At 44.2% G+C, this 15,627-nt stretch overlaps 1 protein-coding gene across 1 annotated transcript in view; it reads right to left on the reverse strand.

The window, feature by feature from the left end:
- mep1ba (meprin A subunit beta a) overlaps window positions 1-12,373 on the reverse strand; it is a 78,554-nt gene extending 66,181 nt beyond the window's left edge. Inside the window, 1 exon segment of the mRNA XM_063060086.1 lies at window positions 11,982-12,373. Coding sequence (XP_062916156.1) covers window positions 11,982-12,047 — 66 coding nt within the window. The 5' untranslated portion in view covers window positions 12,048-12,373.
- Window positions 12,374-15,627: the final 3,254 nt, after the last annotated feature.

Raw genomic sequence — 15,627 nt, forward strand, 5'->3', positions numbered from 1 at the left:
AAAAAGATTCCACGATTGAATGGCTTGTCATATGAAGAGCATTTGATGGCTCTTGGCCTGTATTCATTCGAATTAAGATGAATGAGGAGTGACCTAATTGAAACCTATTGAATGGTGAAAGGCCTTGATAGAGTGTACGTGGAGAGAATGATTCCTATGGTGGGAGAATCTACGACTAGAGGACACAGCCTCAGAATAGAGGGGCGTCATTATAGAATGGAGATGAGGAGGAATTTCTTTAGCCAGAGAATGGTGACTCTGTGGAATTCTTTGCCACAGGCATCTGTGAAGGCCAAGTCTTTGTGTATATTTAAGGCAGTGGTTGATAGATTCTTGATTGGTCAGGGCATGAAGGGATATGGGGAGAGGCAGGAGATTAGGGCTGAAGAAAATTGGATCAACCATGATGAAATGGTGGAGCAGGTTGCTTGGGCCAAATGTTCTAATTCTGCTCCTATATCTTATGGTTTTATGGAATGATATTAGCGTGGATAGAGCATTGGCTGATTGGCAGGAGGCAAAGAGTGGGAATAAAGAGAGCCATTTCTGGATGGCTGCCTGTGGCTAGTGGTGTTGCACAGGGATCTGTGTTTGGGCTGCTTTTTTAACATTATACGTCAATGATTTGTATGGTATAATTGATAGGTTTGTGGCAATGTTTGAGGATGATACAAAGATAGGTGGAGGAGCAGGTAGTTTTGAGGAAGTAGAGAGGCTAAAGGAAGATTTCGACAGATTAAAAGAATAGACAAAGAAGTGGCAGGTGGAATACAGTGTCAGAAAGTATATGGCCATGCACTTTGGTAGAAGAAATAAAAGTGTAGACTATTTCTAAATGGAGAGAAAATTCAAAAATCTGAGGTGCAAAGGGACTTGGGAGATCTCATGCAGTATTCCCTAGAGTTTAAGTTGCAGGCTGAGTCGGTGGTGAGGAAGGCAAATGCAATGTTAGCACTTATTTTGAGAGAACTAGAATATAAAGCAAAGGTGTAACGTTGATGCTTTATAAAGCACTAGTGAGGCATCACTTGGAGTATTGCGAGCAGTTTTGGGCCCTTATCTAAGAAAGGATGTACTAACAGTGGCGATGTTTCAAAGGAGGTTCAAGAGAATGATTCTAGAAATGAAAGGGTTACCATAACCATATAACTATATAACAACGACAGCACAGAAACAGGCCATCTCATCTCTTCTAGTCCATGCTGAACTCTTACTCTCACCTAGTCCCACCGATCTGCACTCAGCCCATAACCCTCCATTCCTTTCCTGTCCATATAGCTATCCAATTTAACTTTAAACGACAACATCGAACCTGCCTCTACCACTTCTGCTGGAAGCCCATTCCACACAGCTACCACTCTCTGAGTAAAGAAGTTCCCCCTCATGTTACCCCTAAACTTTTGCCCCCTAACTCTCAACTCATGTCCTCTTGTTTGAATCTCCCCTAATCTCAATGAAAAAAGCCTATCCACGTCAACTCTATCTATCCCCCTCATAATTTTAAATACCTCTATTAAGTCCCCCCTCAACCTTCTACGCTCCAAAGAATAAACATAAAACATAGAATAGTACAGCACAGTACAGGCCCTTTGGCCCACAACGTTGTGCCGACCCTCAAACCCTGCCTCCCATATAAGCCCCCACCTTAGATTCCTCCATATACCTGTCTAGTAGTCTCTTAAACTTCACTAGTGTATCTGCCTCCACCACTGACTCAGGCAGTGCATTCCATGCACCAACCACTCTCTGAGTAAAAAACCTTCCTCTAATATCCCCCTTGAACTTTCCACCCCTTACCTTAAAGCCATGTCCTCTTGTATTGAGCAGTGGTGCCCTGGGGAAGAGGCGCTGGCTATCCCTTCTATATATTCCTCTTATTATCTTGTACACCTCTATCATGTCTCCTCTCATCCTCCTTCTCTCCGAAGAGTAAAGCCCTAGCTCCCTTAATCTCTGATCATAATGCATATCTTCTAAACCAGGCAGCATCCTGGTAAATCTCCTCTGTACCCTTTCCAATGCTTCCACATCCTTCCTATAGTGAGGTGACCAGAACTGGACACAATACTCCAAGTGTGGCCTAACCAGAGTTTTAGAGAGCTGCATCATTACATCGCGTATCTTAAACTCTATCCCTCGACTTATGAAAGCTAACATCCCATAAGCTTTCTTAACTGCCCTATCCACCTGTGAGACAACTTTCAGGGATCTGTGGACATGTACCCCGAGATCCCTCTGCTCCTCCACACTACCAAGTATCCTGCCATTTACTTTGTACTCTGCCTTGGAGTTTGTCCTTCCAAAGTGTACCACCTCACACTTCTCCGGGTTGAACTCCATCTGCCACTTCTCAGTCCACTTCTGCATCCTATCAATGTCTCTCTGCAATCTTTGACAGTCCTCTACACTATCTACAACACCACCAACCTTTGTGTCGTTTTCAAACTTGCCAACCCACCCTTCTACTCCCACATCCAGGTCGTTAATAAAGATCACGAAAAGTAGAGGTCCCAGAACAGATCCTTGTGGGACACCACTAGTCACAATCCTCCAATCTGAATGTACTCCCTCCACCACCACCCTCTGCCTTCTGCAGGCAAGCTAATTCTGAATCCACCTGGCCAAACTTCCCTGGATCCCATGCCTTCTACCTTTCTGAATAAGCCTACCGTGTGGAACCTTGTCAAATGCCTTACTAAAATCCATATAGATCACATCCACTGCACTACCCTCATCTATATGCCTGGTCACCTCCTCAAGGAACTCTATCAGGCTTGTTAGACACGATCTGTCCTTCACAAAGCCATGCTGACTGTCCCTGATCAGACCATGATTCTCTAAATGCCTATAGATCCAACTTGTTCAACCTTTCTCTGTAACTTAGGTGCTGAAACCCAGGTAACATTCTAGTAAATCTTCTCTGTACTCTCTCTATTTTGTCGACATCTTTCCTATAATTTGGTGACCAGAACTGTACACAATACTCCAAATTTGGCCTTACCAATGCCTTGTAGAATTTTAACATTACATCCCAACTCCTATACTCAATGCTCTGATTTATAAAGGCCAGCATACCAAAAGCTTTCTTCACCACACTATCTACATGAGATTTCACCTTCAGGGAACTATGCACCATTATTCCGAGATCCCTCTGTTCTACTGCATTCTTCAATGCCCTACCATTTACCATGTATGTCCTATTTTGATTAGTCCTACCAAAATGTAGCACCTCACATTTATTACCCACAATGCCCCCTATCTTAGTATCATCTGCATACTTACGAATCCAATTTACCACCCCATCATCCAGATCATTAATGTATATGACAAACAACATTGGACCCAGTGCAGATCCCTGAGACACACCGCTAGTCACCGGCCTCCAATCTGACAAACAGTTATCCACCACTACTCACTGGCGTCTCCCATCCAGCCACAGCTGAATCCATTTTACTACTTCAATATTAATACATAACGATTGAACCTTCCTAACTGACCCTCCATGTGGAACCTTGTCAAAGGCCTTACGGAAGTCCAAATAGACAACATCCACCGCTTTACCCTCATCAACTTTCCTAGTAATCGCTTCAAAAAATTCAATAAGATTTGTCAAACATGACCTTCCATGCACAAATCCATGTTGACTGTTCCTAATCAGACCCTGTTTATCCAGATAATTATATATACCATCTCTAAGAATACTTTCCATCAATTTACCCACCACTGACGTCAAACTCACAGGCCGATAATTGCTAGGTTTACTCTTAGAACCCTTTTTAAACAATGGAACAACATGAGCAATATGCCAATTCTCTGGCACCATCCCCGTTTCTGATGATATTTGAAATATTTCTGTCAGATCCCCTGCTATTTCTACACTAAATTCCCTTAAGGTCCTAGGGAATATCCTGTCAGGATCAGGAGACTTATCCACTTTTATATTCCTTAAAAGCGTCAGTACTTCTTCTTCTATAATCATCATAGTTTCCATAACTTCCCTACCTGTTTCCCTTACCTTACACAATTCAATATCCTTCTCCTTAGCGAATACCGAAGAAAAGAAATTGTTCAAAATCTCCCCTGTCTCTTTTGGTTCCATACATAACTGTCCACTCTGATTCTCTAAGGGACTAATTTTATCCCTCACTATCCTTTTGCTATTAATATAACTATAGAAACCCTTTGGATTTATTTTCACCTTACTTGCCAAAGCAGCCTTGTATCTTCTTTTAGCTTTTCTAATTTCTTTCTTAAGATTCTTTTTACATTCTTTATATTCCTCGAGCACCTCATTTACTCCATGCTGCCTATATTTATTGTAGATCTCTCTCCTTTTCCGAACCAAGTTTCCAATATCCCTTGAAAACCATGGCTCTCACAAACTTTTAACCTTTCCTTTCAACCTAACAGGAACATAAAGATTCTGTGCCCTTAAAATTTCACCTTTAAATGACCTCCATTTCTCTATTACATCCTTCCCATAAAACAAATTGTCCCAATCTCCTCCTCATAAATCCTTTCGCATCTCCTCAAAGTTAGCCTTTCTCCAATCAAAAATCTCAACCCTGGGTCCAGACCTATCCTTCTCCATAATTATATCGAAACTAATGGCATTGTGATCACTGGACCTGAAGTGGTCCCCAACACATACCTGTCACCTGACCTATCTCATTTCCTAACAGGCGATTCAACACTGCCCCTTCTCTAGTTGGTACCTCTATGTATTGCTGCAAAAAACTATCCTGCACACATTTTACAAGCTCCAAACCATCCAGCCCTTTTACAGAATGGGCTTCCCAGTCCATGTGTGGGAAAATTAAAATCTCCCACAATCACAACCTTGTGCTTACTACAGATATCTGCTATCTCCTTACAAATTTGCTCCTCCAATTCTTGCTCCCCATTAGGTGGTCTATAATACACCCCTATAAGTGTTACTACACCTTTCCCATTCCTCAATTCCACCCAAATAGCCTCCCTAGACAAGCCCTCTAACCTATCCTGCCAGAGCACCGCTGTAATATTTTCTCTGACAAGCAATGCAACACCTCCCTCTCTTGTCCCTCCAATTCTATCACACCTAAAGCAACGAAATCCAGGAATACTTAGTTGCCAATCACACCCCTCCTGCAACCATGTTTCACTAATAGCTACCACATCATACTTCCAGGTATCAATCCATGCTTTAAGCTCATCCACCTTTCTTATAATATTCCTCGCATTAAAATAAATGCATTTAAGAAATTTTCCACCTCTCACTCTCTGTTTATCACTAACGGTGCAAACAACTTTACTATTTTCTTTTTCTTCCTTCTCCTCTATATCTGTTCCTACACTCTGGTTCCCCTCCCCCTTTGTATGAGGTCTCATTGATGGCTCTGGACCTATACTCACTGGAATTAAGAAGAATGAGGGGAGATCTGATTGATACCTATCGAACGTTAAAAGGCCTTGATAGAGTGAATATGGAGAGGATGTTTCCTATGGTGGGAGAGTCTAAGACCAGAGGACACAGCCTCAGGATATGAGGACATCCGCTTAGAACGGAGTTGAAAAGGAGCAGGGAGTGGTGAATCTGGGGAATTTATTGTCACAGGTAGCTGCGGAGGTCAAATCATTGGGTATATTTAAGGCAGAGGTTGATAGATTCATGGTTAGTCAGGGCATGCAGGGATGCAGGGAGAATGCAGGAGATTGGGGCTGAGAGGGAAATGGATCTGCCATGATGGAATGGTGGAGCAGACTCGCTAGGCCAAATAGCCTAATTCTGCTCCTATATATTATGGTCTTATGGTCTTAAAAGTGATCAATGTGTTGCTCTGCTGAACTGTTGATTAGGGTTGTGATAGTTGCTTCAGGAACGGAGTGGTTGAGGCTGTTTTTGAACCTGATGGCGTGGCACTTCAGTCTTCTGTATCTGCTGCCCAATGGTAGCTGTGAGATGTTTGGATAGCCTGGATGGTGGGAAATTTTGATGATGGAAGTTGCCTTCTTTAGTCAGTGCTTTCTGCAGAATCTACCACCGGTGGGGAAGGATGTTTCACAGGATGTATAGGGCTGAGTCCACTATCCTCTGCAGCTTCTTACGTCCCTGCACATTCATATTTCCATACCAGTCTATGGTATACCAGAGAGAGTACTTACAGCAGTACATCTGTGAGGGTTTGTTAGAGTGTTTGGTGAATAACGAGCCTCCTTGAACTTTTCAGAATGTAAAGACTCTGGTGCCTACTTTGCACTAAAATTGACCATTTTTGTGTTTATTGTATTTCTCTTGTACAAAATTGTATGTAACACCCTGGGAAAGGCTTCACTACTAACATAATGGCCTTTCTGTAGAAGCAGTGCTTGGGTTATGGTTAGAGGTAATGGGTGCTTTGGAATGTGAGTTGGGTCCTTTGTTCAGTGGGAGGTGAAGAGAGAAGACGCTGGAGGGAACTGGTCGTAGGATAAGAACAAAAGAACATAAGAAATCGGAGCAGAGTAGGCCATCTATCCTGTCGAACCTGCTCCGCCATTCAATAAGATCTGGCCATGGACTCATCTCCATGTACCTGCCTTTTCCCCATAACCCTTAATTCCCCAGTTATGCAAAAATTTATCCAACCTTGTCTTAAATATATTTACTGAGGTAGCCTCCACTGTTTCATTGGGCAGAGAATTCCACAGATTCATCACTCTCTGAGAAAAGCAGTTCCTCCTCATCTCCATCCTAAATCTACTCCCCCAGATCTTGAGGCCATGTCCTCTAGTTCTAGTCTCACCTAGCAGTGGAGAAAACTTTCCTGCTTCTATCTTATCTATCCCTCTCATAATTTTATATGTTTCTATAAGATGTCCTCTCATTCTTCTGAATTCCAGCGAGTACAATCCCAGGTGACTCAATCTCTCCTCATAGTTTAACCCCCTCATCTTTGGAATCAACCTGGTGAACCTCCTCTGCACTGCCTCCAAAGCCAGTATATCCTTCCTCGAGTATGGAGACCAGAACTGCACACAGTACTCCAGGTGCGGCCTCACCAGTACCCTGTACAGTTGCAGCATGACCTCCCTGCTCTTAAATTCAATCCCTCTGGCAATGTAGGTCAACATTCCATTTGCCTTCTTGATAGCCTGCTGCACCTGTAAACCAACCTTTTGTGATTCATGCACAACCACTCCCGAGTCCCTCTGTACAGCATCATGCTGCGATTTTTTTACCATTACCACGACCCAGTGGGGAGATCGTGATCCGATGGAGCCAGGTGGCGAGATCGACTGAAGATCGGTGAATTGAGCTCCAACTGGTGCACATTTGACTGTTTAATTTTAATGGGCCCTTTTTGTTTTTTTTTCTTTCTTTTAAGATTCATAAATATAATTCCTTTAACCATATGCAGTGGGCTGTCTGTTATTTCAGGCACTGAGTTGTAACAGGGTAGCATATCACACAGCACCCACACAAACTGGGGTTCAGCAGGTGGGGAGAGTCACCTCAAGCTCACGGCTTTGGCGGGATTGGAGTCAAACTTACGCAGTCAAGGAAACCAGTGGGGTTTCATGTACTTACGTTATAAATAATTTGGTTTTCTAAAGAATGCTGCTTATCTGACCTTATATGCCTGTGATGCTGTTGCAAGTAAGCTTTTTATTGCACCTGTGAAGTCATGTCTTGAGCTTATTAGAATAAACTCGACTTCGATTTTGGTTACAGTCTTCCAAAGTCAACAACGAAACTCTCCGACTTTAGGGAAATTCCCATTTCTTTCTGTCCAGACGTCATGTTGGGTCAGACTTTCTATTCCTGCGAGAATATTCAGGTCTGCTGGGCATGTCCCTCGGCCTTGATATTAACACCCAAAGGTGGCACGGTGTCACAGCAGGTACAGCCACTGTCTCACAGCGCCAGAGGCTCGGGTTCAATCCTGACCTCGGCTGATGTCTATGTGGAGTCTGCACGTTTGCCCTATGATCAAGTGGGTTTCCTCTAGGGGCTCAGGTCTCCACAAATATCCCAAAGATGCCCGGGTTGGTGATTAATTGGCTGCTTTAAATTCCACCCTGCCCCCCTCAGTGTGTGGGTGAGTGATAGACTATGGGAGGGGGGTGGTTGATGGGAGCATAGGGAGAATAATAATGGGATTTGTGTAAATGGTTGTTAGCTGGTCAGTGTGGATTGGTGGGGAGAAGGTCTCGTTTCTGCGCTGTGTGGCTAATTGTCTGTAACGTGTTTCAAAATGCACCCTCCAGCATTTTGTGTGCGTTGTATCAGGTTCAAGAACAGCTTCTTCCCTTCAGCCATTTGATTCTTGAACCAAACAGCAAAACAGTAAAGAACAGGAATTCTGCAGATGCTGGAAATTCAAGCAACACACATCAAAGTTGCTGGTGAACGCAGCAGGCCAGGCAGCATCTCTAGGAAGAGGTGCAGTCGACGTTTCAGGCCGAGACCCTTCGTCAGGACTAACTGAAGGAAGAGTGAGTAAGCAAAACAGTAACTACTGTTACGTACCCCATAACTGGGTTGCCAAACCAGCAGAAATGGATCACTCAGTTGGAGTCTGGATTACTAGAACTAAGAAAGTTTTATTAAAGAAACAAGCAACACAGTACTCTAATCAAAAGGATAATAAAAGCAACAGTTCAGCAATGATAAACATACATGCACACAGAATTAAGATAACAGGATCAATCAAGCTCTATCGTTGTCTAGGGGTAAATGATCAGTTTCAAAGTGACGCAAAGTTCAGTTCAGTTCGCAGTAATCGCTGTCGTGGGAGATGGACAGTGTGGGGGAAGGAGAGAGAGAGCAAAACGAATGAATATTCAAGGCTTCCACACAGACCTTCGCAGTCAGCTTTCGGGCGAGTCCTTTGTGATGTCATCTGAGGTCACCGACCGTGAGCCCTCTGTTTCCAGATACGATCGTTTCTCTGCGGTGAACCTAGCACCCAGGCAAGGGTGGACACACACCAGGTTCCCGCCAATCGTGCCTTTCCACCCTAAGCGTCTATGGCTTGATCCCACGATCAGCCGTCCAAGAACTTCCCACCGACTTGTGAGAGACGCACCGCTTCTTGTTACCTCGGGTGTCATGTGTCTGTTGCCTTAGCGAACCTGTCCCTTTTTATCCCTCTGTTGGGGTATTGCCTGTCCATCACTTCAAACAGTTCGGGGTTCAAAGGGGGAGCCGATCTTGACAGCTCTCCTTCCTTCATTAACATCTCCAAATGCTGCTCCATTGTTTTCCTTATCTCTCTCTCTCCTGAAGACAGGTGGCAGACCAACTGCTGATCCCACCGGTGCCAGCACAGGACAGCTAACATCTTAATCTATGTGTATTCTTGTCACACTACCGAAGGCTGACAACACTACCAGCACTTTGATCAATTGGCACTAAAATGGACCTCTGCATAAATATAAGATAAAACTTTATTCATCCATAAAGAATTTATTGTTGCAAGTTTGTTCTGCCAGAAAATATACTTTAAAATACAAAATGTAAGCAGTGAGGTATGAAGAAGAATCCAAAATGTGCATTAAAAAGTAATTAAGCAAAATACGGACATGACAGTGAAACCACATACTTCTATACTTAAGCAGGAGGAGTTGTAGAGTCTTACAGCCACAGGGAGAAAGGATCTCCTGTGGCGTTCAGTGGTGCACCTCGGTGGAATCAGTCTGTTAGTAAAGGTCTCCTCTGTTTGTCCAGTGTGTTATGGAGGGGGTGAGGGGGATTGTCCAAAACGCTCCATAGCTTCTGCAGTGTCCTCCTTTCAGTCACCACCACCAGGGAATCCATGAGGCGCCTTCGTTTCCTAAGCTCCACCCCGCAACTATATTGGTGTTCCCTCACCAGGGAACACCTCATAAACCGTCTGGGTAGTCTCCAGCCCCTTGGCATGAACATTGAATTCTCCAGCTTCCAGTAATTCCCTCCCCCTCCCTTCCCCCATCCCAGTTTCACTCTGCCTCCTCCCCCAGCTGCCTATCACCTCCCTCATGGTTCCACCTCCTTCTACTACCCATTGTGCTTTCCCCTATTCCTTCTTCACCTTTCCTGCTTATCTCCTCCCTGCCTCCCCTACCCCACCCCTGGATCTTTCCCCTTACTGGTTTTTCACCTGGCACCTACCAGCCTTCTCCTTCCCACCCTCCCCCCACCTTCTTTATAGGGCCCCTGCCCCCTCCCTCTTCAGTCCTACCAAGGGTCTTGGCCCGAAACATTGACTGTTCGTTTCCACAGTCGCTGCCCAACCTGCTGAGTTCCTCTAGCATGTTGCTTTGACCCCAGCATCTGCACAGCATTTTGTGTTAAGGAACCAGTTCCACCCCCAGAACAGAACTAGCCTTCCTTATCGATCTTCTTGGCATCATCTGCTCTCACCCTGCTGCCCCAGCAGACTACAGCGCAGAATTGACTTGTGAATCTGACAATAAACTCGATTTCGCCTTTGACTTTAATGTTACCAAATCCTCAGGCAGTACATTTGAGATTCCAGTCACAATATAGGTGAAAACATTGTCACAATATAGGTGAGGGGTGGAGCTTAGGAAATGATGGCACCTAACGTTAACTCCTTTGTTTGCATCTTTGGAAACAGCTCTATTTCTATCTTTAATATCTCTATTTTTCCCTTTCAGGGTTTTCACATGCCGACTTCGGTTCTTTGTCGGAATGGGACCCTCTCACAGGGTCTCACAACTGGCCGCTATTCGGCATGCCAAGGACGTGGCCTAGAAGACTAGCATGCTTTCAGGGTTCCGGGATTTCGTGACTCTGGAGGCGGGCAGACATGAGGTTAGTGCCTCCGCAGAAAATCGGTGTGTTGTGGGAGACGGAAGATCGAAAGCAGCGAGCTGGCTGCTGACTGTGTGCTCAGAGACCCGAGTTCTTTGGGCACAGAGCTCAGAAAAAGTGATGCAACAGACTTTTAACATGGTAAGTCAGCAGATTGTTTGTTATGTCTCCCCTCTTGATGTGAAATGGGGACATCTCTTTTTCCTTTATTGGGGAGAGAGAGAGCCTGTGGTATGTCGAATTACTGGGTGAATGAGTAGACTTCAGGGTACTGCAAGTCTGAGTCTTTATTGATGCTTTGCTGCACGCTTGAGTGCTCGGTGGGGGGTGCCTATGCTTTTTTTGCTGGTGGGGGAGGGGGGATCGATGCTTTGCTGCTGATTGTGAATGGGAGGGGGAGCTGGGGGGGGCTTTGGGGTTCTAACATTTAACTGTCATTCACTCTTTGGGGCACTCCTCTGTTTTCGTGGATAGTAGCAAAGAAAAAGTATTTCAGGATGTATATTGTATACATTTCTCTGACAATAATTGTACCTTTGAAACCTTTGAAAAAAAACTTCTTCTGATCCCCTCTGAAGTTCTTAATCCTCACCTTAAAAGTGTGCCCTTTGGTCATAGATGCTTCTACCTTGGAGGGAGAATTCAATCTCTCTGTCTCTGCTGTATCTGTGCCCCTCATGACATTATATATCTCTATCAGGCTTCACCTCAACCTCCTCTGCTCCAAGAAGAACCAGCCCAGACCGTCTAACCTCTCCTCCAGACTGACGGAAGATCTGTGGAGTGTCCTCAAACATGGTTGCCTTTGGAAACATATCTCTATATCACATCCTGCACATGATGCTATCCATGTTTTGATCCTAACCAGCAGGTCCACCATGGACACGAGCACTATGTAAGCAAGGATACGTTATTATTCCCCCAACATGTCAATCAATCTGCCTTACCTCAGTACTGCATCTAACCTCCAATAAACTTCCCGTTGGAGTGAAGCTAATCTACAACAGCAAAGGGATTCCATTCAAGCTGCCTCTTCTTCTAAGCAGAAGCAAGCCTTCTCCAACATCAGTCACTCAGGTGCAGGGTGCACTTCGTTGCTGGATTATAAGACTCATGCAAAACTTTGCAAAGCAGTAACAATTAGTGGTTATAAGCTGCTCCCTATAAGCATAAAGCTACTGACATTGAATCATTAACTTACCAAATCCAGTGGGATAGCTGAAACTGCAAAACAGCAGAAACACAGGCAGAGAAACCAGGAAACCATTCTGTCTGATGTACAGTGAATAATGTGCTTCAAGTTTGCATTCGTCTTCCTGTGCTTTAGGACTTTAGCCTCTGAGATGTTGATTTTAATGGGAACTTTGGCACGTTAGCAGGAAGAATACACTAACAAATGAAGATTGCATTTCCCCTTTCAGCTGCTTTCAGGTTTGAATTTGGGAAACCGCCTCGGGTATTTTTTTTTGACGTCACACATGTAATGGCATTTTCAAAGTTGGATACTTCAAATTCCAGTACAGAAGTTTTGAAGAAGCCTTGAGTTAACTACAAATGTTCCTTTATCCTAACTTGAAGTCCTCTCATTTTATCTGCCACTGATCCAGGGAAGAGTTTCCCCCCGTCTATTCTATCTATCCCCATCGTAATTTTTTCTGTATATCTCAGCTATGACCCCTCCTAACCTCCTCTGTACTGAGGAGAAGAGTATCAGCCTATGCAGTCTGTCCTTATAGCCCAAGCTTTGCAGTCCAGCAACATTGTTGTGAATCTTTGCTGCACCCTCTCTAGCTTAATCACATTCTTCCTACAGCTAGGTAACCAGAACTGCTCACACTCCACATAACCAATGAACAATGTGTATGAAGTCCCAGCTCTGTGTCTTTGCTGATGAAGTAATGCCTTCTTGACCACTCCTGATGAAGTGTCTTGGCCAGAAACGTCGGCTGTTTATTCTTCTCCTTAAATGCTGCCTGACTTGCTGAGACTGTCCATCATTTGTGTGAGTTACTCCAGATCTCCAGCATCTGCAATCTCTTATGTTCACACTCTGTCTACTTATGTCATCTCTTTCAGTGAACTGTGTACTTGTATCTCTTGGCCTTGCTGTTGAGTAATGCTCCCCAGGGTCCGGCCATTCACTGTGCAAGACCAGTCCTGGTTTCAGTCAAGTCAGGTCAGCTCAAGTCTATTGTCATTCAACTCTGTACATGCATAATATCTCGTCAAACGAGACACATAATAATAGAATACAGAACACATAATAACTTATGGATGAAATCTGCAGATGAATCGCACATAAATAAACAACTGAAGTGCATAAGTTAGGTATTGTAAGGTACGGAACAGATTAACCAGTGACACAATGCGGCCAGGAGTTCAGAAGCCTAATGGCCTGGGAGAAGAAACTGTTTCTCATCCTGACCGTTCTTGTTTTTATGCATCATCGTCTCCTGCCTGATGACAGAAAGTCAAAGAAGATGCTGGATGGATGGATCCTTAATAATACTAAGGACCCTGCATATGCCGCGCTCCTGTTAAAATGTCCCCGATGGATGGTGTGGAGACCATGATGATCCTCTCAGCTGTTCCCACTGTAGGGACTCCGGTCTGATGCTCTGCTGCTCCCATACCAGATGGAGATGCAACTTGTCACGATGCTATCTATGGTGCTCCTGTAAAATGCAGTTAAGATAGTGGGGTGGGGCGGTGTGGGGGCTTGAGGCCACTTGGTAACATGAGGCACAGACTCATTGGGATGAAAGAGCCTGTTATTGTGCTGCATCTCTAAATAAAAGTAAAATAAAATAAATGAGGCATAAATAATGTGTAGTTTGTTGCTCTAGATTCCAACAGCTGCAGTCTCTTCTGTCTCCACCTTAATCAGAGCGGCTTGCTGGTGAATAATGGACAAGCCAGTTGCTCAAGTGTGTCCAATGGAAATACATCTCATCTGCAGTGATTACAACTTATGGTCCATCCAATGTCCAAACACAAGGATCCAATTAATGAATGTGCTATCTCTGAAGCTTTGAAACAGCACATACCTGAAGCCAGGTATGTGTTTAATTGCTGAACGCATGAAAGACTATTTGCATTAGACCTTAAATACATTTTCATTCAATTCATAGAAATGAAGGAGCTATGCTTGGGAGTAGATGTGTTTTCCAGGTACTGCATTTAAAAAATCTCAAGACAAATCAAAATCAGCCCAAATGATTTCAGCTGAACATTAGCAATAAAATTAAACTTGTGCAGTAAAACCTTGCACTTACGAAGCAGTTTTAGTGCAGTAGAGTCCCCATTGACCTATCTATTAGGTACAGTAAAGTAGGTAGAATAGAACAGAAGAAATGGATTAGAATCCAGACTGGTTGCACCATGGTCTGGTTTGGGAACTCCAAGGCAAAGGAATGCAGGAGACTTCACAAAAGTGGTGAACTCAGCCAATCCCATTACAGGTACAGATCTTCCCCCCATTGAGCAACCTACGAGAGGTGATGGCTCAGGAAAGTGATATCCATCAAGCACTGCCACCACCCACTGCTATTGAGGTGTAACAGGCAAGGCAATGGGAGGGCAAGCATTTCTACAGATTGGGGTAACTGGGAATAAAGCTTTGAAACTTTAGAGAGGGTGAAATTTGGAAATCTACCACAAGAAAAATAGAGTCAGAGAGCAACACAATGTGGATACAGGCACTTCGACCCACAGAGTCCATGCCGACTACAGTGTCACTCAGCGAGTCCCAATTCATGCATTCGGCCCATATCCCACAAAACTCCGGCTGTACGTGTACTTCTGAAATGAAACCATTGTACCTGTATCGACCACTTCTTCCAGCAGCTTGTTCCATATAATGACCACCCTCTGTCTGAAAAAGGCTGCCCCGTAGGTCCCTTTTAAATCTTTCTGCTCTCACCCCAAATCCATCCCCATGATTTTGGACTTCCCTATCCTGGGGAAAAGGCTGTTACCTGATCTACACCCATCAATTTTAAATAATTCTATAAAAACACGTGTCATCCCCTCTATTCCAAGAAATAAAATTTAGTGTGGTCAACTTCTCCCTGTAATTCAGGATCTTGATACCTGACAACATCCTCGTAAATCTTCTCTGCACTCTTTCCAGTTTAACCATGTCTTTTCCATGGTAGGGTGACCAAAACTAATGCTAGGTTCAGTTTTAATCTGGTGCCAGTAATAGATGTTCAGCAGAAGGTAGGAGCTACTGCACCATGCACAAAACGCAGGAGGAGCTCAGCGGGTCATGCAGCATCTATGGAATCGATGAAACAGTCAATGTTTCGGACCGAGACCCTTATTCAGCTACTGTATGACAATTCGGTCAACCTTCAACCCTGGGTCTCAACATGGCAGAACAGGCTAAAGGAAATAACTTCTTCCACTTTCCAATGCATTTTCTTGGATGGTATCAGACCAACAGTACCCAGCCACAGAAGTAAAAGTTAAAGGTCCATTTAGGAGCAAGAGGGCACAACAATATAACAGCCAATAGAACCAGGAAGTTACAAGGAAGGTTGATACAGGGAGAAGGCGTTTGACAAAGCCCTGTGTGGGAAGCAGGTCCAGAAGACCGAAGTACTTGGCAGTCAGGATGAAACTGTCAACTGGATTCAACATTGGCTTGGTGGAAGAAGCCAGACAGTGGTAACAGATAGTTGCCTCTCTGATTCGAAACCTGTAACTATTGGTGTGCAGCAGGGATTGGTGCTGGGTCTGTTGTAGTTGTTTATCCTATAATAATGAAATAAACTGGATGGCACCAAGACTGGGGGCATAGTGGACAGTAATGAAATCTATCAGAGCTTGCAGCATGATCTGGA

The sequence above is a fragment of the Mobula hypostoma genome, chromosome 1, assembly GCF_963921235.1.
Source record: "Mobula hypostoma chromosome 1, sMobHyp1.1, whole genome shotgun sequence".
Lineage (NCBI taxonomy): Eukaryota > Metazoa > Chordata > Chondrichthyes > Myliobatiformes > Myliobatidae > Mobula > Mobula hypostoma.